The sequence below is a fragment of the Mobula hypostoma genome, chromosome 17 (genome assembly GCF_963921235.1).
Source record: "Mobula hypostoma chromosome 17, sMobHyp1.1, whole genome shotgun sequence".
Classification (NCBI taxonomy): domain Eukaryota; kingdom Metazoa; phylum Chordata; class Chondrichthyes; order Myliobatiformes; family Myliobatidae; genus Mobula; species Mobula hypostoma.
In genome coordinates, this window is record NC_086113.1 from 9,057,908 (window position 1) to 9,080,339 (window position 22,432).

A 22,432-nucleotide genomic window follows, 5' to 3' on the forward strand; every position below is an offset into this window, starting at 1 on the left:
TAATTTCAGTAGAAGGCCTCTGTGATTCACAGTGTCGTATGCTGCTGTTAAGTCAATGAATACTGCCCCTGTAATTTGTCGCATTTCAAAGTCATCCTCAATATACTTGGTTAAGTTCAGGACTTGACCACAGCAAGAACGGCCTGGCCTGAACCCAGCTTGGTTGAAGCAAAATATAATTACTGGATTTAAGTTACATACACACAATGGAAGCAATGCATCCAGCAGCAAACAGCAAATAAAATATGTTCATTTGAATAGGAATATTCCACAAGTTTCAATGGAATGGCAATGCCAGTGCTGTTCCTAAGGAAACAGTGTACACAAGAACAGTCATCTATATATGATCAATATCTCATCTTGCGCACTAAAGAAATGATTACACATGCAAATGAGTTTATTCAGAGAGAGATACAGCATGGTATCAGACCCTTTCAGCCCAAAGAGCCTGTGCTGCCCAATTACACCAAGTGGCCAATTAACCACCTAACTTGTATACATTTGAAACGTGGGAGAAAACTGGAACATCCGGAGGAAACCCACATGGTTACGGAGAGAACATACAAACTCTTTGTAGACAGTTGTGCAAATTTTTAATTCCCTCACATTAGCACTAGACAGATAAGAGAAATTACTCAAAATATAACAATGGGTTATGAAGACATAATTAATATGTTAATTATTTCATTTTTAATTATCTCATTGCCATCTTTCCCCACAGTCACAGTAGTACTGTACTTTAACTCACTGCAGAACCTCCACAGATAAGTGTACAATTTCATAAACACAAGAGATTCTGCAGATACAAGGAAATCTGCAGATGCTGGAATTTCAAGCAACACACATAAAAGTTGCTGGTGAATGTAGCAGGCCAGGCAGCATCTCTAGGAAGAGGTACAGTCGACGTTTCGGGCCGAGACCCTTCGTCAGGACTAACTGAAAGAAGAGTTAGTAAGAGATTTTACTAGCTCTTCTTTCAGTTAGTCCTGATGAGGGGTCTCGGCCTGAAACGTCGACTGCACCTCTTCCTAGAGATGCTGCCTGGCCTGCTGCGTTCCCCAGCAACTTTTAGATTCTGCAGATGCTGGAAATCCAAAGTAATACAAACAAAATGCTGAAGGATCTCAACAGGTCAGGCAGCATCAATGGAGAGGAATAGAGAGTCAACGTTTCAGGTCAAGACCCTTCATCAGGAGTGGAATAATAATTAAAAGAGGAACTTCGGCTTCTTCCCTCTTCCCTTCCAGTCCTGATAAAAGGTCTCAGCCCAAAACATTGACTTTCTATTCCTCTCGATGGTTAATCCAGCACATCGTCATCCCCAGAAAGACTATAACTATATTTTTGCAATGATACTTCCCTTGCACAATAGATCAGAAAATCAGTGATGCCCATTTAGGAATATCTTGACATTAGAACCTTCTCCAAAGATTATTGAGAAGAACTCAGGGTGCAACAGTCCCAAACAAAATATGACTCAGGTGTATACATATCAAGTGTGAAGCCACTGTACAAAATCCCACTCTCATTGGTGACAGAGTTGGGCTGCAACAGTTCCACACTGCAGCTCAGACCTGGGTACAAAGGGTTATTTTGAGGATGTCAGTATAGAATGAGCACAATTTGTTTATTTGGCTTTAAGAATTCAAGATCCAAGACTGTTTATTGTTACTGTTCAGAACACGACTGTAAAGGAGAACAAAACGTTTGTACTCGGGATCTGATGTGGTATTTTAAGAAAAAAAGGATAAAGAACAGAATAAAAAGCAAAAAGAAACATAATAAGTATAAAAACAATCTTACAAAGCACAATGCTCAAGTAACAGTTAATTCTGCCATGGCCAGTCCCAAGCCAGGCTGCGAAAGGAGGAGGAGGGTTGGGCATGGAGCTAGCAAGTCCTGATGAAGGGTCTCGGCCTGAAACGTCGACTGCACTTCTTCCTAGAGATGCTGCGTTCACCAGCAACTTGTATGTGTGTTGCTTCCATAAGTTAAGGAAAGGGAATGTAAGATAGCAAAAGTGAATGAGAAGTTGGATGATTGGGAAGCTTTTGAAATCCAACAAAATGCAACTAAAAAAGCTTTAAGGGAAAAGATTAAATATATGGGCAAACCAGCCAATATTATAAAGCAGAATTACCAAGAGCTTTTTCCAGTTATATAAAGAGTAAAAGGGAGGTGACAGTTGACATTGGACCACTGGAAAATGATGCTGGTGAGGCAGTAATGGGGGACAAAGAAATGGCAGAGGAACTTAATGGGTACTTTGCATCTGGCTTCACTAGTAGTGTGTCAGAGGTCCATGAGTTTCAGGGAGCATGAGCGAGTGCCATTGCTATTACAAAGGAAAAGGTACTAGGCAAACTCAAAGGTCTTAAGATGGGCCATATGAACTACATCCCAGAGTCCTGAGAGAGGTTGCTAAAGAGATAATGGATGCATTGATCATGTTCTTTCAAGAATCACTTGATTCTGGCATGGGCCCAGAGGACTGGAAGATTGCAACTGTCACTCCACTCTTTAAGAGGGGAGAAAGGCAAAAGAAAGGAAATTAAAGGCCAGTTAGCCTAACTTCAGTGGTTGGGACAGTGTTCATGTCTATTATTAATGATGAGGTTTCGGGGTCCTTGGAGATTAATAAATCAAAGTCAGCATGGTTTCTTCAAAGGGAAATCTAGCCTGACAAATCTGTTAAGAGTTCTTTGAGGAAGTAACAAGCAGGGTGGATAAATGAGAGGCAGTTGATGTCATTTACTTGGATTTTCAGAAGGCATTTGATAAGGTGCCACACACAAGGCTGCTTAACAAGATAAAATCCTATGGAAGGATACTGGCATGGATAGAGAAATGGCTGACAGGCAGGCAAGAGAGAATAAAGGAGGCCTTTTTTGGCTGGCTGTCAGTGACTCGTGGTATTTCTCGGGGGCTAGTATTGGGACCGCTACTTTTCACCTTGTTTGTCATTGATTTAGATAATGGAATTAATGACTTTGTGGCAAAGATTGTGGATGATACAAAGATAGGTATAGGGGTACATAGTGCTGAGGAAGCAATGCGATTGCAACAGGACTTAGACAGATAGAATACGGTGTTGGGAAATGCATGATAATGCATTTTGCTAAAAGAAACAATAGTGCAGACTATTTTCTAAATGGTGAGAAAGTTCAAACATCAGAGGTGCAGAGGGACCTTGGAGTTCTCGTCCAAGACTCACAGTAGGTTAATTTACCAGTTGAATCTGTGGTAAAGAAGACAAATGCAATGCTGGCATTCCTTTCAAGGGGAATAGAATATAAAAGCAAGGAGATAATGCTGAGGCTTTACAAGACACTAGTCAGGCTGCACTTAGAGTATTGTTAACAGTTTTGGGGCCCCATATCTCAGAAAGGATGTTGTGGTCATTGTAGAGAGTCCAGAGGAGGTTCACAAGAATGATTCTGGGAATGAAGGGGTTAACAAATGGGGAGCATTTGGCAGCTTTGGGCCTGTACTCACTGCAATTTAGAAGAATGCAGGGGGATCTCATTGAAAGCTACAAAATGCTGAAAGGACTAGATAGGGTGGATGTGGAGATGATGTTTCCTATGGTGAGGGATACAAAACTAGAGGGCACAGCCTCAAAATTGACAGGCGACTTTTTAGAACAGAGATAAAAAAAATAATTTCTTTTAGTCAGAGAGTAGTAGATCTGTGGAATGCTCTGCCACAGACTATGACGGAGGCCAAGTCCATGGGTATATTTAAGGCAGAAGTTGATCATTTCCTGTTCGGTCAGGGCTTCAAAGGATAAGGTGAGAAGGCAGGTGTATGGGATTGAGTGGCCTCATTCTGCTCGTAAGTCTTATGGTCTTAAAAACCCTTAACTATGGAAACACCAACAGACGCTTCAAAGACCACATCCTTTGGGGGAGGAAGGATCTTCAAAGATGGGCTGCACGTGGACAACTTGAAAGACTGGCCCAGAACAGAAATGATGAGCTGCTCTCAGCAACCTACGTCCCAAAACCTTGATGGGCCCAAGAAAAACAAATAAATGTTATACACAGACTGATTGTTTGTACATACAGTGATGCTAGGTGATGTGAAGTTGGTGGTGGGGGGTGTGATGGGGCAGGATCCTTCATAACATGATTAGATGACTTTTGACCTCAACAGTGCTTTTGAGGACATATAAACTAGATCATTAGAGATTTTGGGAATACAGGCTTGAGAATGGAAAAGTTGCTTTCTTATGGTCATGTCAACATCACAAAATGGTACAGGAATACAGGGAATAGGCCCTGATACCATATTGCTGATACTATACTATCAGACCTCAACAGCACTGGATTGCCAGACATGCCACTCCCAAGCTCTTTGCCCTTCCGCTCAGTCACTTTCAGGATCTTTGGCCTCTACCTTAGTTACTTGCCACCCAACCCCAGGCACCTAACCAGACCCTGGTGTTTTGGTGGCATCGAGCTTAACCACGAGCTATGCTGGCTGGAGACAAGGCTTGATAGAGTCACCAATGCCAAACAGATCAAAAGGTAGGGGCCAGACTAAGAGTGTTCCACTGATCCTCCAGGTTTGGGGGTTCAGCTCAGGGCTAATAACCCAGCAATGAAGAATCCTTCTTCACGTGAGTGCGTCGGTGTTCCTGAGTCTCTGTCCAGGACTTACAAGGCTGACGGTAGCGAAAACCACAAGGAGGAAGCTACTGGTATGATAAAGGATGCCCTGAACACCACCAGGAGCAAGACATGATGATCAAGGAAAGAGAGAGATGGAGGACCCTCAGAGCTACCCTAAACACCAGCAGGCATAACAGGTCTCTTGATTAGAGCAAGGAATTGGAGTCAATCAGAATCAGATTTAATGTCAGGAACTATGTTGATTCTTGGCAGCAGTACAGTGCAAAACAGAAAATAAGTTGCTGCAATTTAATGATGGAGACAGAGCAAAAAGAAAAAAGAACTGAGTTGGTGTTCATGGACCATTCAGAACTCTAATGGCCGAGGGGGGAAAGCTGTTCATAAAATGTGTGGTTCTTCAGGGTCCTGTACCTCCTTTCTGATAGTAATGTGAAGAGGGCAGGTCCTGGGTGGTGAGGGTGCTTAAGGATGGATGCTACCTTCCTGACACAACACCTTTTGAAGATGTCCTTGATGGCAGGGAAGAGTGCACCTGCCAATGAGCTGGCTGAGATTTGTCTCTGAGACCCTGTGTCCTTGAGTCTCTGAGTCAAGATATGTGGACAGGTATTGAAAATAACGTTGATAGCACAAAGTAAAATACTCTAGTGACACTTCTAAAACACAGCATAAATTAGATACAAAGCTCTTGTGCAGGTTAAACTGTTTTCTTCTCTTCCGATTTAAAAGATTGCAAGTTATTATTCCATCTGAAATGTTGGACTGAGGTACAAGATGGGTAGGCAGCACAGTGGCATAATGGTTATTGTAATCACTCTACAGCACCAGACACCACCGATCGGTGTTGTTTTCCACCGCTGTCTAAAAGGAGTTTGGATGTCGCCCCAGTGACCGCGCACATTTGCTCCTCCCACATTCCAAGGACGTATGGGTTAGGGTTTGTAAATTGTGGGCATACTGTGTTGGCACCAGAGCATGGTGACATTTGCGGGCTGTCCCCAGCTTATTTAATGCAAAATGTAGATGTGAGAAATAAAGCTAATCTTTAATTTTTAGTGTTACGAGAATACACATAAAATTAAGATGTTTGCTGGCCTGGGCTAGCATCAGTGGCATCAGCAGTTGGTCTGCCACCTGCCCTCAGGGGAAGGAGAGATAAGGAACAATGGAGCAGCGTCTGGAGATGTGTAATGAAGGGATGTGGGAGAGGGAGCTGTCTGGAGCGGCTCCCCCCTTTGAACCCTGAACTGTTTGAAGTGATGGACAGGCGATACCCCAGCAGGAGGATAAAAAGGGACAGGTTCGCTAAGACAGACACACACGCCACCCGAGGTAACGAGACCCTGGAAGCGGTGCGCTTCTCATGAGTGGGTGAGAAGTACCGGACAACGACAAGGGTGGAAAGGTACGATCAGCGGGAACCCGGTGTGTGTCCGCCCTTGCCTGGGTGCCGGGTTCACTGCAGAGGATCGACCGCATCTGGAGGAGGGGTCACAGTCGGTGACCTCAGGTGACATCACCAAGGACCTGCCCAAAAGCAGGTTTGTGAGCCATCTCGCTGGTCTGTGAGCCATCCCGCTGGTCTGTGAGTGAAGCAGTGTTCTGAATGATCAGTTGTTCCTATTCTGTCTCTCTTCCCCCACCTTGTCCATCGCCATGGCAACGATTACTGCGAACTGAACTACAAACTGGACTGAACTTTGAGTCATTTTGAAATTGGTCATTTACCCCTAGACAACGATAGAGCTTGATTGATGCTGTTATCTTAATTCTGTGCACATGTGTGGTTATCATTGTTGAATTGTTGCATTTATTATCCTTTCGATTACTGTGTTGCTTGTTTCTTTAATAAAACTTTCTTAGTTCTAGTACTCCAGACTCCAACTGAGTGATCCATTTCTGCTGGTTTGGCAACCCAGTTACGGGGTACGTAACATTAGAAATAAATATCCTTACTGACTATTAGAAATCACTGCAATACTGTACAATTAAATGTGATTGTTCGGCATCCTCCTGTCTTGTTCGTAACACAGAGACACAAGTTTTGGACGGTTATCCTGTGATTAAGTCATTACTGGTGCAGCAGCCATGAGTCACTTTGTAAATGACGAAGCATGGATCCATGCCAGCATCAGCTACATCAAACTTCAAGCCTTGAGCTACACTTTTGTGAAAGAGTTATACAGATACGTTCAACAGTTACTTATAACCAATATGGAGTACTTGGACGTCTACGCCCACCCACAATGTTATCCCGGCCTTTTAACCTACTCAAGATCAAACTAACCCTTCCCTCTCACATAGCCCTCCATTTTTCTATGATCCATGTGCTTATCTAAGAGTCTCTTAAATGTCCCTAATGTACCTTCCTTCAGCACCACCCCAGCAGGGAGCTCCTTGCACACACCTCTCTCTGTGTAAAGACTTACTTCTCACATCCCCCTTTACTTTCCTTCAATCACCTTAAATTCACGCCCCCTTTTCTGTCTTGAGAAAAAAAAGTCTTAGCTGCCCACATAATTTATGCCTCTTAGCATCATGTACACCCCTATCAAGTCACCTCACATCCACCTTCACCCCAAAATCAAATACCCCAATTCACTCAACCTATCCTAAACCATGCTCTCTAATCCAGGCAGCATTAAGCTGAAGCATTTCCAAAGGGCACAATCCCACACTCTGACTGAAAATATCAACTCTGCCAAAGTGATAGAATCCATTATCTTTTGGAACACAGAGTGGTGAGTCATTGCTCAGACCATAAGGTCTGCAAAATTAATATCTAACAGAAACCATATTGAAATCTCCTGGAAGTCTGAAGAAGAGAATTCTGGATTTCTGCTCCTCTATGCAAAAAAAGAAAGATTTGGGGTGCACAATCCAAATAACTTCTGCAATTATTTGTAGTATGCTGCAAGATGCAATAAAAGACTATAAAACAAAGGATTGGAATTAGGCCATTTGGCCCATCAAGTGAGCTCCATCACTGAATCCTAGGTGATTTATTTTCCCTGCTCAACCCCATTCTCCTGTCTTCTCCCCGTAACCGCTAACACCCTGGCTAATCAAAAATCTAATGACTTGGTCTCCACAGCCATCTGTGGCGATGAATTCCACAGATTCACCACCTTTGGCTAAAAAAATTCCTCCTCACCTCTATTCTAAAGGAATGCCCTTCTATTATGAGGCTGGACGCTCTGGTCCCAGACTCTCCCACAAATGTAAACTTCCTCTCCATGTCCACTTTACCTAGGTCTTCCAATATTCAGTAGGTTTCAATGATAATCCCCTTCTCATTTCATTGCCTCTTCACTCAACTCTGGAAGAGCATCAGGATGCTCTTTATTGACCTCAGCTCGGCATTCAATACTATCATCCCCTCAAAACTAATCAATAAGCTTCAAGATCTTGGCGTCAATACCTCCTTGTGCAATTGGTCCTAGATTTCCTCACTTGTAGACACCAGTCAGTTCAGATTGGCAACATCTTCTGCACAATCTCAATCAGCACAGGTGCATCACAAGTCTGCATGCTTAGCCCCCTGCTCTACTCACTTTATACTTATGACCGAAAGCCAAGTACAGCTCCAATGCCATATTTAAGTTTGCTGACAGCACCACTGTCAAATCAAAGGTGGTGACCAATCAGTATTTTGGAGAGAGATTGAAAATCTGGCCGAGTGGTGCCATAGCAACAACATCTCACTCAATGCCAGTGAGACTAAGGAGCTGATTATTGATTTCACTGAGGAGGAAACTGGAGGTCCATGAGCCAGTCCTTATCAGGGGAAATCAGAGGTGGAGAGGGTCAGCAAGTTTAAATTCCTCGATGCTATCATTTCAGAGGACCTGGTCCCAGCACGCAACAGCCATTACAAAGAAAGCACATCTACTTTCTCAGAAATTTGCAAAGACATCTAAAACTTTGACAAACTTGTAGATGTGAGGCAGAGACTTTTATTGATTGGTTGCATCATGGCCTGGTATGGAAACACCAATTCCCTTGAACAGATAACCCTCCAAAAAGTAGTGGATATGGCCCAGTCCATCATGGGTAAAGCCCTCCCCACCATTGAACATATCCACATACAGCACTGTTGCAGGAAAGCAGCATCCATCGTCAAGGATACCCACAAACCAGGGCACGCCCTCCTCTTGCTGCTGCCTTCAGGAAGGTGATATAGGAGCCTCAGGACCCACGCTACCAGGTTCAGGAACAGTTATTACCCTTCAACCATTAGGCTCCTGAACCAGAGGGGGAAAGCTTCACTCAACATCACTCACCCCGTCACTGAATTGTTCCCACATCTATGTACTCACTTTCAAGGACTCCTCATCTCATGTTCTCGATATTTAGATTATGAAGACACACAGTCCTCTTTTATTGTCATTTAGTCATGCATGCATTAAGAAATGATACAATATTCCTCCGCTGTGATATCACAAAACACAGGACAGACCAAGACTGAAAAAACTAACAAAACCACATAATTATAACATATAGTTACAACAGTGCAACAATACCATAACTTGATGAAGAACAGTCCATGGCACAGTAAAAAGTTCAAAGTCTCTCAAATGTCCCACATCTCACGCAGATGGGAGAAGGAAGAAGGAAGAAGGAAGAAGGAAGAAAAACTCTCCCTGCCATGCCCGACCACAGTCTGACTCTGAGTCGTCCGAAAAACTTCGATCCTCTGATCAGCTCTCCGACACTGAGTGCCAAGCACCATCTCTATCCGAACGATTCCACCTCAGTCTTGGTTGCCAACAGCAGGCAAAGCCGGGGATTTTGAGGCCTTCCCTCTGGAAGATTCTCGATCGCGCAGTATCAACAGCAGCGAACCTGCATTTCAGAAATTTCTCCAGATGTTCCTCTGTGCTTTCACGTCTGTCTCCATCAAATCAGAATTGTCCACGGCCCCTATTCAACGGATACGATATCATTTTCACCGGAGGGCTGCACACGCATGGCGTGCTGCTATCGCCTCCTGCTTTTTGTTTTTTTTATTTAATATTATTTATTTTGTATTTACACAGTTTGTGATCTTTTGTACATTTGTACATCCGTTGAGTGCAGTTTTTTATTGATCCTATTGAGTTTCTTGTAACTACTGTGTATGCCCGCAAGAAAATACATCTCAGGTTTGTACATGTACTTGGACAATAAATTTACTTAACTTATTCTTCTAAATTCCAGTGAGTACATGACCAGAGCCACTAAATGCTCCTCGTATATTAACCCGTTCATTCCCAGGATCATCCTGCTATTCAAGAAAAAGTTTGCACTGCCACAGGTTGACCCTGACACATCCAAAATTAGGACTCCATTTTCCATCTTAAAAAGTAACTTCAGTATTATGAAATCCAGGCGTGAGAATGGCATAAAATAGTTCATGAAATTGTGGCTCTCTGGGGAAGCTGAGAAACATAATTTTCTTACCTTCAAAAGTCAATGTTTGGATAATACTGATTTGACATCACAATGAACCAGCTGCCACATCAAAATATCCACCTAGATTGGTTATCTATGGAAAGTACCCATCTAATGAGCTTAAAAGCGATTGATATTAGATATTTAAGTGTTATTTATTTTCTCTGTTAAGACAATAGGGTCTCATCCCGAAGTGTCAACTCTTTAATCCTTTCTATTGATGCTGCCTGACCTGCTGAGGTTTCTCTCGGATTTTATGTGTGTTAATCTTTTTAAAACCTGTTCCGTATATTATACTCCCCTTTTGATGTGGTGATTAGCTGATTAACTACCATAATTAACAATCCTGCACTTAATGAATCTGTACAGTGCCACATCAAACCTGCCCGAACCAAAAGAAAATGAGGCATCACTATTTATACTGACTGAAACACAATCACAACTCACTGAAGACTGATCCCTAGAGGGAAAGCAATTATGCAAGTTTATTTTTCTCCCAAAGTAGTCCCAGTCTTTGCTTATATTTCCAACCACACTGAACACATGCTGTGTAAATAATAATTTGTACAATTTCAAACAAGTATTCATTACTTCTGAAATCATTAAATATGCTAATACAAATTACATATCACATTTCGTATTCCTATCCAAGCCCAGGGCACCACTTTCTTACTTGCCTCTGTGCTTCAGTTCTTCACCTGAGCTCAGTTACACATGAAGTTTATAACTGTACTTGATTACAGCAGTGTAAGTGAGAGGCCGTACCATCTGCATAAGCAAAGCCAGTCACATTGTCTTGTGCACTTTTACCCAGCATGTTTTTGTTCTGCTGTCACACAAGCCTTTTCATTACATGTATTAATAATCATTTGAATTTTATCATCCTCATTTTAAGTTGGGCCTCAATGCAGCCAGTAGTGCCTGTGTTTCCTCGCTGGTGCCCGGTTATTGGTATTCACCTTTTATCCCAAAGAATACATAGAACATGACAGCAGTGTACAGGCCCTTCAGCATCTGATGTTGTGCCAACATTTAACCAACTCTGAGATCAATCCATCCCTTCCCTCTCATATAGCCCTCTAGTTTTCTTTCATCCATGTGTTTGTCTCTTAAATGTTCCTGATATTTCCGCTACCACCACCACTCCTGGCAGTGTGTTGCACGTACCCACCACTCTGTGTAAAGCATCACTTCTGAGACCACCCAGACCCCCCTGTACTTTCCTCCAATCACCTTAAAATTCTGCCCCTTTTCATTAGCTATTTCTGCCATAGGGAAAAGTCTCTGGCTGTCCAGTCTGTCATCTTGCAAACCTGTATCAAATCACCTCTCCTTCTCCTGCTCTCCAGTGAGAAAAGCCCTAACTTGCTTAACCTATCCTTACAAGGAATGCTCTCCAATCCAGGCAGCATCCCTGCAAATCTCCTCTGCACTTTCTAAAGCTTCCCATCCTTCCTATAATGAGGTGACCAGAACTGAACACAATATTGCAAGTGTGGTCTTACCAAGGTTTTATAGAGCAGCAACATTTCCTTGCAATCTTGAACTCAATCCCCATACGTTTCTTCAGATCCATGGCAGATCTCGCCGGCTCAAATCATTCAAGAGCCAAGTAGCAAAGTTCTGAGGGCAGGAGAGTATTTGGAGGCGGGAAATACCTTTGCCTCATCTTAACGAATGTAAAAAGGTAACATGGGCAGGCCAGGACAAACCCCACACACAAAGCCCTAGGAATCTTTTGACAGACAGCAAAGTCCTTCCTCCATGGATAACCTTTCCCAGCTGTGGCTGAGTTTCTAAAGCACTCAAATAAATAACTGGCGTTTTTGCAGCCCTATAACCCTCCCCCGCCTCATTAAGAATCAGAATCATTATCACTGACACATGTTGTGAAATTGTTGTTCGGCAGCAACACAGAGCAATACATAAAAATTACTGCAGGTTACAATAAGAAATACAAAATAGGGAAATAAAGACTGGATACAGAGAGTAAATAGTGAGGGAGTGTTCGTGGATCATTCAGAAATCTGATGGCAGAGGGGAAGAAGCTGTTCCTAAAACACTGAGTGTGTGTCTTTGGGCTTTTCCCCGATGTTAATAATGAGAAGAGGGCATGCTCTGGGTGGTGAAGGCCCTTCATATAAAAAATACCACTTCTTGAGGCACCACCTTTTCAAATCCAAGTTCTTTCAGATCCTGCACCAGGTCTGGGGAATCCTGTCCAGAAAGCACCTGGAAAACCGGCAGCAGAACTCACAAACGAATCCTAAAATTTAAGAGCTGCTAGCCAGTCAACATGGGTCTTTTCTCACTTATTGTGATGGAGGAGGCATTTTGCCAAACCCCTTCAGTTTATTGCATACATTATATCTTCATTTCATAACACTAAAGTTTGGTTTTAAGAATAAAAATTAAGTACCAATTTTGGATGAGTTCAAGGCCAACCTGTGGCATTGGAAGTCTTTTACTGAATAGCAGAATGATCCCAGGAATGAAAGGGTTAACATATATGGAATGCTTGATGAGTTTCCTAAGCTTGTCATAGCCGGAGTGGTAGTGGGGATAAGCTCCCACTATCTATAAGGTGATCCAAATGGCGCGTGACTGTAACAGTCTCTGACAACCAAGTCCAACTCTTAGCCTTCACGTGTGGCTTAGCTACTAGGCCCGGCTGATCTGTTTCTACTGACAAAGAAGGAGCAAAGGCGGACCACTAGTGCCTCAAAGCCAGTTGCTTTGGGTAGGTGGGGCTCGTCAGCCTTGGACGGCAGCCTGCCGAGAAGAAGGAAAACTCTGACTTTAAACCTCCACTGCCTTGCGGCCATACCCACCCATGAGAAAGGCTTCGGGAGTAAACCCCGAGAAAGAAATCCGGAGCTGGGGTCCGTAAGGCAGTTTGATGTTGTTTCCAACTTCACTCTGGCAACCTCTGTGACGACACTGGTGCCAAGCTGTATCAGTGTTTGCCCTTCCCTTGGACGACATCAGTGACGTGGAGAGGGGGAACCCGCTGCATGGGCAACAGCCAGTTCTTCAAACCTTCCCACCCAGGCTTGTGCCCTGGAGAGGACACAGTCCACCAGGGGCACAAACCCATGATCCCCTGGGATCGACGGCTGCCTACTAATAGGTCTGAGTCGGTACTCACTGGATTTTAGAATGGGTGGGGTGGGGGGGAATCTCATTGAAACCTACTGAACATTGAAATGACTGGACACAGTGGACATGGAGAGGATGTTTCCAATAGTGGAAAGGTCCAAGACCATAGGACACAGTCTAAGAGTAGAAGGACATCCCCTTAGAACAGAGAAGAGAGATTTCTTTAGCCAGAGAGTGACAAGTCTGTGGACTTCATTGCTACAGACTGTTATAGTGGCCAGTAGCCACTAGAAGAGGTTGACAGATTCTTAACTAGTCAGGGCATCAAAGGTTACTTGGAGAAGGCAGAAGAATGGGATTGAGTGGGATAATAAATCAGCCATGATCAAATGGTAGTGCAGACTTAATGGGCTGAATGGCCTTCTTTGCTACTATGGCTTATGGCATTAGCTACTGCCTTCCCAATGTAATGTGCAGTTTCAGATTCCAACAGTCTACCAAAGACTCGTCCATCATCTCTCTAGACTTCGAAAGATCACAGAACAAGAAAGGATCATGATGTGCTTTGTAACATAAAACCCACAAGAACTCCCACATAATTATTGACAAAGCTTATCTATTCATTATCTAGCATTTGTTAAAAACAACCACTGCTTCTGAGGCAGAACACATCCAAAGTAACCACTGAACTTGACACTGGTCGTTAACATAACCAATAAGGGGAACATTTAGGAAAACATATGAGGTTGGCTTTTATCGCAAGAGCATTTAAGCCACTAAGTAGAGTTGCAGATCAATAGATTTTTTTGATGTTAATCAAGAGTTATGGCACAATTGCAGGAACATGACACTGAGATAAACGTTCATCCATGAACTTATTGAATGGTGACGCAGACACAAGAGCCCAGAAGGCTGAGTCCTGTTTCTATTTAAGATCTTGCAGAGCAACTTCAATGCATACACCATGCTCAAATGTGGAGTGAGCTAACATTACCACAAAATGCCTCTTTTTAGCTGCTGTACAGATCTTCTGTGATAATTTAAGATGTGATACTGAGGCTTTATTAGGCACTGGTGAGGCCTCAATTGGAGTATTGTGAGCAGTTTTGGGCCCCCTATCTCAGAAGGGACATGTTAACATCAGAGATGGTCCAGAGGAGATTCTCAAGAATGTGAAGGAAAGGGTTACCATATGAGGATCAATTGATGGTTCTGAGCTGGAATTCAGAAGAGTGAGAGGGGGATCTCATTGAAACCTATAAACTGATGAAAGGCCTCGACAGAGTGGATGTAGAGAGGATGTTTCCTGTGGTGGGGGGAGTCTAATACTAGAGGGCACAGCCTCAGAATAGAAAGACGTCCATCTAGAATGGAGATGAGGAGGAATTTCTTTAGCTAGAGGATGATGAATCTGTGAAATTTGTTGCTACAGGCAGCTGTGGAGGACAAGTCATTGGGAATATTTAAGGCAGAGGTTGATAGGGTCTTGATTAGTCTGGGCATGAAGGGTTATGGGGAGTTGAAATGATGAAATGACTCAATGGAAAAATGGGCTAATTCTGCTCCTTTATTTTATGATCGTAATACAATGATAACAATTCAATGTGAGAAAAGCCCATAAGGAATATTACAAAAGATATTCATTGTAAACAAGCTGTCGTAGATAACAAGGACAGTGGAGATATGGTGGTCTTTAAATTGTGAGGTTGAGAAGTTATAGCCAGTGAGGGAGGGGGACATTAAAGTGCATTGTACGATGCAAAACTGAGATACTCATACCAAATGAGGATGGTGAACAGAAAATGCTCTCCAACCCTCATTATTACTACCTTGAAACTTTAACTGTATCTCTCACTACAGGTGCTGCCAAATTGTCAAGATTGTTAAATGTCATTTCAAGTACACAAGCGCAAAGGAGAACAAAATAATGGTTACCCTGGATTCAATGCAGCACAAAAAACCCACACTAAATATAAGTACATAAGATGGAATCTGTATTATGATATGTTTAAGATAAATTGGTTGCATGTCCAAAAAGTGACACTAGGCACAGGAGTGTCTGGACATATTGACTCTGACTGGAAATGATAAAGTTGTGCTGCTTGGGATGTGGAGGGGTGGGTTGGTTAGTCGGTGGAGGTGTTTGTTGTGTCTGTACAACTGCATATCGAATAAATGAAAGCACACACGTGGGAGGTGCCCTTTAACTGGTGCATTCACATTGCAGTGAAAGAGAGGGAGAGACCAATGTGCACGCACAGATGACAGATCAATATATAGTGCTAAGGGGAGTCATTGCTCTAAAAGAAATAGATCCATGTATTACAATGCTGATCAGCTTTACTGATTGGGGAAAGTAACTGTCCTCGAGTCTGCTGGTCCTGGTGTGAATACTTTGCAGCATCCTTCCTGATGGGAGTGGGCTGAACAGCCCATGAGCAGGGTGGGTGGGATGCTTCATGATATTACCGGCCCTTTTACAGCACTTTTCTGTATTTCTGTCCTTGGTGGTGGGTAGGCTGGTGCAAGTAATGCACTGGGCAGTTTTGACTACCTGTTGTAGAGTCTTCCTTTTCACTTAGCGCAGTTTCTGCACTACGCAGTGACGCAGCAGGTCAGGATATTCTGCACTGTGCATCTGCAGGAGGACGCGAGTATAGATGTGCATAGACCAGCTCTCTTCAGAAAGTAGCAGCGTTGGTGAGATTTCCTAATTGTATAGGATGTTATCTGGGACCACGAAAGGTTGCCTCACTTGCTAGTTCCAACATTTACTGGCTACCCCCCCCCCCGCCCCCACACAGGTTTCCAGCATCCGTGGTGCTTTGCATTACAAAAGGAAGAATTAGCTGTTCATCAGGCACGTTCTTCCCTCCCCCAACATTCTGCTTTCTGCAGGAATCGCTCCCCATGCAACTCCCTTGCCCACTTGTCCCTCCCCACCGATCTCCTTCACGGTACCTATCCTTGCAAATGGAACAAGTGCCACACCTGTCTCTACACCTCCTCCCTCACTACCATTTAGGGTCCCAAACAGTCTTTCCAGACAAGGCGACACTTCACCTGCAAGTCTGTTGTGGTCATCTACTGCATCCAGTGTTCCTGGTGTGGCCTCCTGTATATCGGTGAGACCCGACATACATTGGGAGACTGCTTCGTCGAGCAGCCTCGCTCCATCTGCCACAAAAAGCGGATTTCCCAGTGGCCACACATTTCAATTCCACTTCCCATTCCAATGTGCCAGTCCATGGCATCCTCTACTGCTGTGATGAGGCCACACTCAAATTGGAGGAAGAACACCTTATATTCTGTCTGGGTAGCCTCCAATCTGATGGCATGAACATCAATTTCTCAAACTTCTGGTAACTGCCCCACACTTTTCACCATTCTCCATTCCTGTTTCCCCTATATCTCCTTATCTCCAGACGAGGTAGATGGATGGCCAAGTGTCACCGTAGGAAGTTTCACACCATCACTTTGATGTTGAACATATGACTGCAGTCACCTGAACAGTGTATAAAAGACCATTTTCACAGAACCCATTTTAAGCTACTGTCATCTTCATGAACTAACACCAAAGCTTCCAACCATTTAAATGAGCACAGCTTCTCTCAATCTGCCAGAATACACTCCCAGCTGACTCACTGTGATGTCAGCCCCGCGAAGTTTTGCGATCTGTTTATTCATTCATTTTAAGACCAAGATTGCACATACAGAAATTAATCTTATTACAAAGGTTAACAACAATATGTTTGTTTTAAAAAATAAAGTCATTCTACAGACATTGTGGAAGTTTACTAAAAACATAGTCAGCCAAACAGAGTGGAAACATGCATGAACACATCCAGATCACTTCAGTCAACAGAAATGCAAATCCATAATACTTGTGTTCACTTTTTTTAAAAAAATGGATTCCCAAATGTCACTTGTGAAGTTCGAAGTAAATTCATTATAGAACCCTGAAGTTCATTTTCTTGTGGGAATTCTTTGCAAATGCAAAGAAACACAACAGAATCAATCAATAAAAACTGCACACAGGACGGAAAAATAACCAACGTGCAAAAGACAATAAATGGCGCAAAAAGAAGAAAAGCAAGAGAGTCCAGAGGTTCTGTGAACACTTCAGCGATTGGACAAGTGAAGTTGAGTCGAGTTGCCTCTGGTTCAAGAACCTGATGGTTGAGGGTTAATAACTGTTCCAGAACCTGCTGGTGTGGCACTAATATATCCAACTGCCAGTATTGGCCAGGTTATCATAGTGAGGTACCAAGCTATTTTTTTTAAAAAACCAAATTTGAGTGCCAGAGGGAGATACACTTCTACCAAAGGAGGTGTAAGGTGCCCCACTGACCTGCAGGATACCCTTGGACAAGTGTAGCACCTGCTTACTACCCGCCCAAATGGATCAGAGTCCTGTGAAACCATGGGAGCAGGTGGTGGATGGCCGTATGAGCAGCTGGTGCATATCACAAGTCCTGGTTATGCGACCACTGACAGACAATCTCTGAAGAGTATTGATAATGGCTGGGGTCACCCGTCTTGTAAAGACACTGCCCAGAAGAAGACAATGGCAAACCATTACTGTAGAAAAATTTGCCAAGAACAATCATGATCAAAGACCATGATCTACGGCAGACAACGCGGCACATAAAAAACTAACTAAACAGATCACAAAAGGTCGCAAAACAGCTAAGCATTAAAGCATCTGGAACTTGATTTGGAAAGGTTCAAAAATTTCACAATGTTTTTCCTACTCTGCAAATCAATAAACTGTACATTTTACAGAATTGCATGGCATCAACAAGTATTCTGCTCTCTAAAAGAATACAAATGTAATTTATAGAGCTGGTCAATTTAATGTTACAAAATATAGAAGAGGCCTACATCAGCGATCAGTTTAATTTGCATGGTATTAGGAATTTGCTCTGGTGTGTTGGTCAGGGTGTGACATGCAGCAAAAATATACATTTATAAAGAATTATGTAAAACAAAGTTTGAGGTTAAAGTATGGATATGGAATAAAATGTGCACAAATAAATACCAGCCTGTACTTACAACAGAAACAGTTATAAAAAGTGTTCTGAAGTGTTTACCATGCAGTAACGGGAATATCAAAAGATACTGTACGTACAAGGCGGTGGAGTATAACTAAGTATATTTCACCTATAAAGCATTTTAAGTCATTGTAAGTCTAATAATATTATTGATGTTAACTTATTCCCTAATCAGGAATACTCTTGATTCATATTATCAGATACAATAATTATTGAAATTACTTTTAAATAAAATGGAACCATTCTGCAGATTTTTTTTAAAGAAATTAGAAGTGACAATATAAAATGAAGCTGCTTTATCCATTAATCATCATTATCTTCCCATACAAGTCCCCAGGAAAGCAAACAGCAGGATAATTCACTTAGGTCAAACTTTGTCACTTTAATTAAAAATCATCTTAACTACTCTCTACTTCAGCTATCCTTGCATATTAAGCCCTGGGAGTTTGTAATATTCCAAAAGATCGCAAAGATTCGACCTGCCATAATGTCCCAATATTGCTGTAACATTTTAATTGATTGTTCTGACCCAATTATGGCTAAATTTCAAAAAGAAAGGTGTTCTTCCTTACCCCTATTTTCCCAACATTTATTGAAGAGAAAACACATCGTCAAAAGCAGCAATTTGAATCGTGGTGAAAAACTATTAATTTACCATACAGTATCAATCACAGTGTTCTTATAAAACAGCTTCATGAGTTGTTGTTTATTCAATTAACATAGCATGGTTAATTTATGCCTCGTCAGAGCATTTTCTCTTTAAGAAAAGAAAATGTCTAATATTATTAGAAATAATGATACACCATTAAATGTTTACAAAATTAAAAAGGCTACTCATTTAGTAATTCGCGTGTATAATTATAGCTCGAGAGAAATGTAATGAAGAATTATACAGCTGCTGTCTGCTCTGTAACCGAATGACGGCCAAAACTCATCTCTCTGTGCACAGCAAATGAAGCGATTACTGGGCACAACTACAGCTTGAAAAGGACTGGCGTTTTATTTTGGAGACTGGGGAGCAAGGACTTTCAGTGACTTGTGTAAAGCTAATGTTATTAAGCATTCGTCTTAAAGAATGAATGTACATTTCACCAAAGCAGCTGATTTTATTTTATGAAGTAAACACGGTCCAGTAAACACCATGTTACCATGGATTAGATGCTTAAACAAAAAAACGTCAGGCACCACTCACCTAGCGCCACCGACATATAAGCACACAGTTAGCTCCAGAGAATCCCTACATTTGTCGTTTTGCCCTTACCTGACGAGACTGATGAGCCGGATAAACTCGAATTACTTGATGCCATTCTGGTCGGATCTGCCGCCGGTCTGTTGCGGATTTTAATGCTGACACGCCGGCGACCTTTTCCGTGTAGTGTCGGTGTAGCCCATTTCAAACCACTTCCTGAACTGTCAGAGTCGGTGCGCTCCCCTCCGTCAAACTCCCCCTCCCGGGGCAGAGCGTGTGCGCGACTGGACAGCCTCTGCCATCCGGCACCCACACAACAGGCTGCGGTACAATGTTTCCAACTCGATTATCCCTGTAACAAAGTGACGAGCGCCACAGCTCCCGAGTCGGGGGGCTGCCTCGCTCACTCAAACTGCGCTCCGCGATCCCCAACAGTCCACGGGATTTAAAACAAAATGACAGGATAGAAAGAAAACCAGGAGCCACACACACACACTGCAGTCCACGAGGCTCTGATAACGCAGGAGTGTTTTGTTTTATCTAACGCGAGTGTTATATTATTGCCTGCGCCATTTCCCAAACAGTCTAGGGGGTATTGTGGCCGGTACCATGTGTGCAGAAAGCAAACTCGAAGAGCGCCCGACCGGAGGCTGCGAGCAGGCTGGACATTTCTGCCCACCTCCTCCACTGCCGACCCGGCGCCTTCTGGGATCTGCGGTCCCCTCGCTCGGCCGGCGCGTCCACTCCTGGTAGGGCAGAGAAGAACAATGGACTACAGCTCCCGTGATCCACCGCTAACCCCAGCCCCCGTCCCGCCGCTGATTGGGAGCTCCGAGCTTACATCCACTTTGATTCGTTGTGGCTGCGGTAAATCCCTGCGAATACTCCGTGCCTGCTTCTTTTAATGGTATTGCGCTTGTGCCAGTGTTTAATATGATCTGCAACGCAAATATAAAATATAAATCGAGTATATATAATATGCAAGTATTATATAGGATCCACTTTGATTCTGGCAGGATAAAGCTGGCCACATGCCATGTAAGATTTCTGTTTGGTTGATGTGGAACGTACACTGTGTATTCAACATACACTCACAAAACTTAAGAGAAGATTGGAAGTAGCAAGGGCTCAAAATGTGTGCAGACATGTTCTTAGAGTTTAGCCAAAGATTCTTAAATATTCCCACAAAAGATTCACTTGACTCTAAACTTAATCCACGTTTCCCAGAATCAGGTTTATTAATCGCTGACACGCGATGAGAAGTTTCAGATTCAGATTTATTTATCACATGTACATCAAAGCACATAATGAAATGTGCTGCTTGTGTTAACGACCAACACAACAACCTCAGGGTGTGCTGGGGGCTGCCTACAAGTGTCGCCACACATTCTGGCGCCGACATAGTGCTGTATGCCCACAATGTTGGATAGAACAACACGGGATTTGTGGCTTATTGGCAGTCGTATGGTGCAAACACATAAAAGTCTATAAATTACAAATGGTCAATAGTCCCTACTCTCCGTTAGCCTGCAGGTCACCTTTGGGCAAGGTGTATCACCTGCTTAGCCCACCCCCACCCCGATCAGGGTCAGGTGAAGCCATAGGAGCAGGTATGAGCAGCTGGTGCTTATCACAAGTTCTGCTTATGTGACCACGGACGCCAGGCAGACAATCTCCGATGAGTATGGATCATGGCTGGGGTCACTCGTCTTGTGAAGACACTGCCCAGAAGAAGGCAATGGCAAACCACTTTGGTGGAAAATTTGTCAAGAACAATCCTGGTCATGGACAGGCCGTGATTGCCAATATCTTATGATACTGCACTTAACGAATGAATGAATGCACTGTACTGCTGCCATAAAACAGCAAATTTCATGACCTGCGTCAGTGATAATGAACCTGATTCTGATCCTGATTCATTTCAATTACTTTGGCTATTGCTTCCGCTCCTGATTTTGCAGTCTTCATCTGGGCTTCCAGCTGTGAGTGAAGGTGCTGATGATTCACAACGTACATGCATGCAAACAGCACAGCTAATGCTGAGGTAATGATTGTGTCAGGAGGACAGCACACAAGCTGTTACATGTTTGTCATGGCCTTCAACTTGTCATTGGTACAGTAACCTTGAAAATGTTGCTGCTCCTGTCCTCTTTGAGGAAGAGGGTTCCTTTCCTACAGTAAGTGTTTTGCTTATCTCCTTTGCATTCTGAAGTTTTATCCATCTCAGTACCAGCGTCCCTCCTGCTTGTCTGAATTTATCAAAGCAGACAATTCCATACAGGAACTGAACAGGAAGCTGCAAGATAATCGCTGTATAAATTGACCATGATAATGTACAAGAGTCAGCATTAGTCCAGAAGAAATAGAATTAGAATTCCAGTCCATTGAGTCTGCTCCACATTCAATCATGGCTGATATCTGCCAGCTTGTATTCCTTTTCCTGCCCAGCCTTCATATTCTGTATTTTTCCCCCTTGAACATCAAATTCTCTAACTTCCAGTAATTTCTCCCCTCTCCCGCTCCTCTCTTTTTCCAAATTCCTGATTCTGGCTCCTCTCCCATCCCTCCTCTTCTCCTCACCTGCCTCTGGAGCCCCTTCTCTTTCCCTTTCTCTCCCCTCCCATCAGATTCCTTCCTCAGCCCTTCACCTTTTCCATCTCTCACCTCCCAGCTTCTCACTTTGTCCCCCCCTCTCCCACCCACCTACCTTAACCCTCACCTGGTCTCACCTATCGCCTTCCACCTTGTACTCCTTCCCCACTCTCCACCATCTTATTCTGGCTTCTTCCCCCTTCCTTTCCAATCCTGAAGAAGGGTCTCGGCCCAAAATGTCAACTTTATTCCTCTCATAGATGCTGCCTGACCTGCTGAGTTCCTCCAGCGTTTTGTGTGTGTTGCACTGAGATATGTTGCTTGAATCAACAACCAACACAACCTAAGGATGTGCTGGAGGAAATCCACACACGTTGCTACACATTCCGGCACCAACGTGGCATGCCCACAATGCTTGGCAAGACAACAGA

General features: G+C 43.3%; 1 protein-coding gene across 1 annotated transcript in view; it reads right to left on the bottom strand.

Moving 5' to 3' along the window:
- The window catches only part of chn2 (chimerin 2), a 270,611-nt gene extending 250,471 nt beyond the window's left edge, over window positions 1–20,140 (bottom strand). Inside the window, exon 1 of the mRNA XM_063069528.1 lies at window positions 19,482–20,140. Within this exon, the coding sequence (XP_062925598.1) occupies window positions 19,482–19,527 (46 nt within the window). The 5' untranslated portion in view covers window positions 19,528–20,140. The remainder of the gene's footprint in view (window positions 1–19,481) is intronic.
- Between the last annotated feature and the right edge of the window lie 2,292 nt (window positions 20,141–22,432).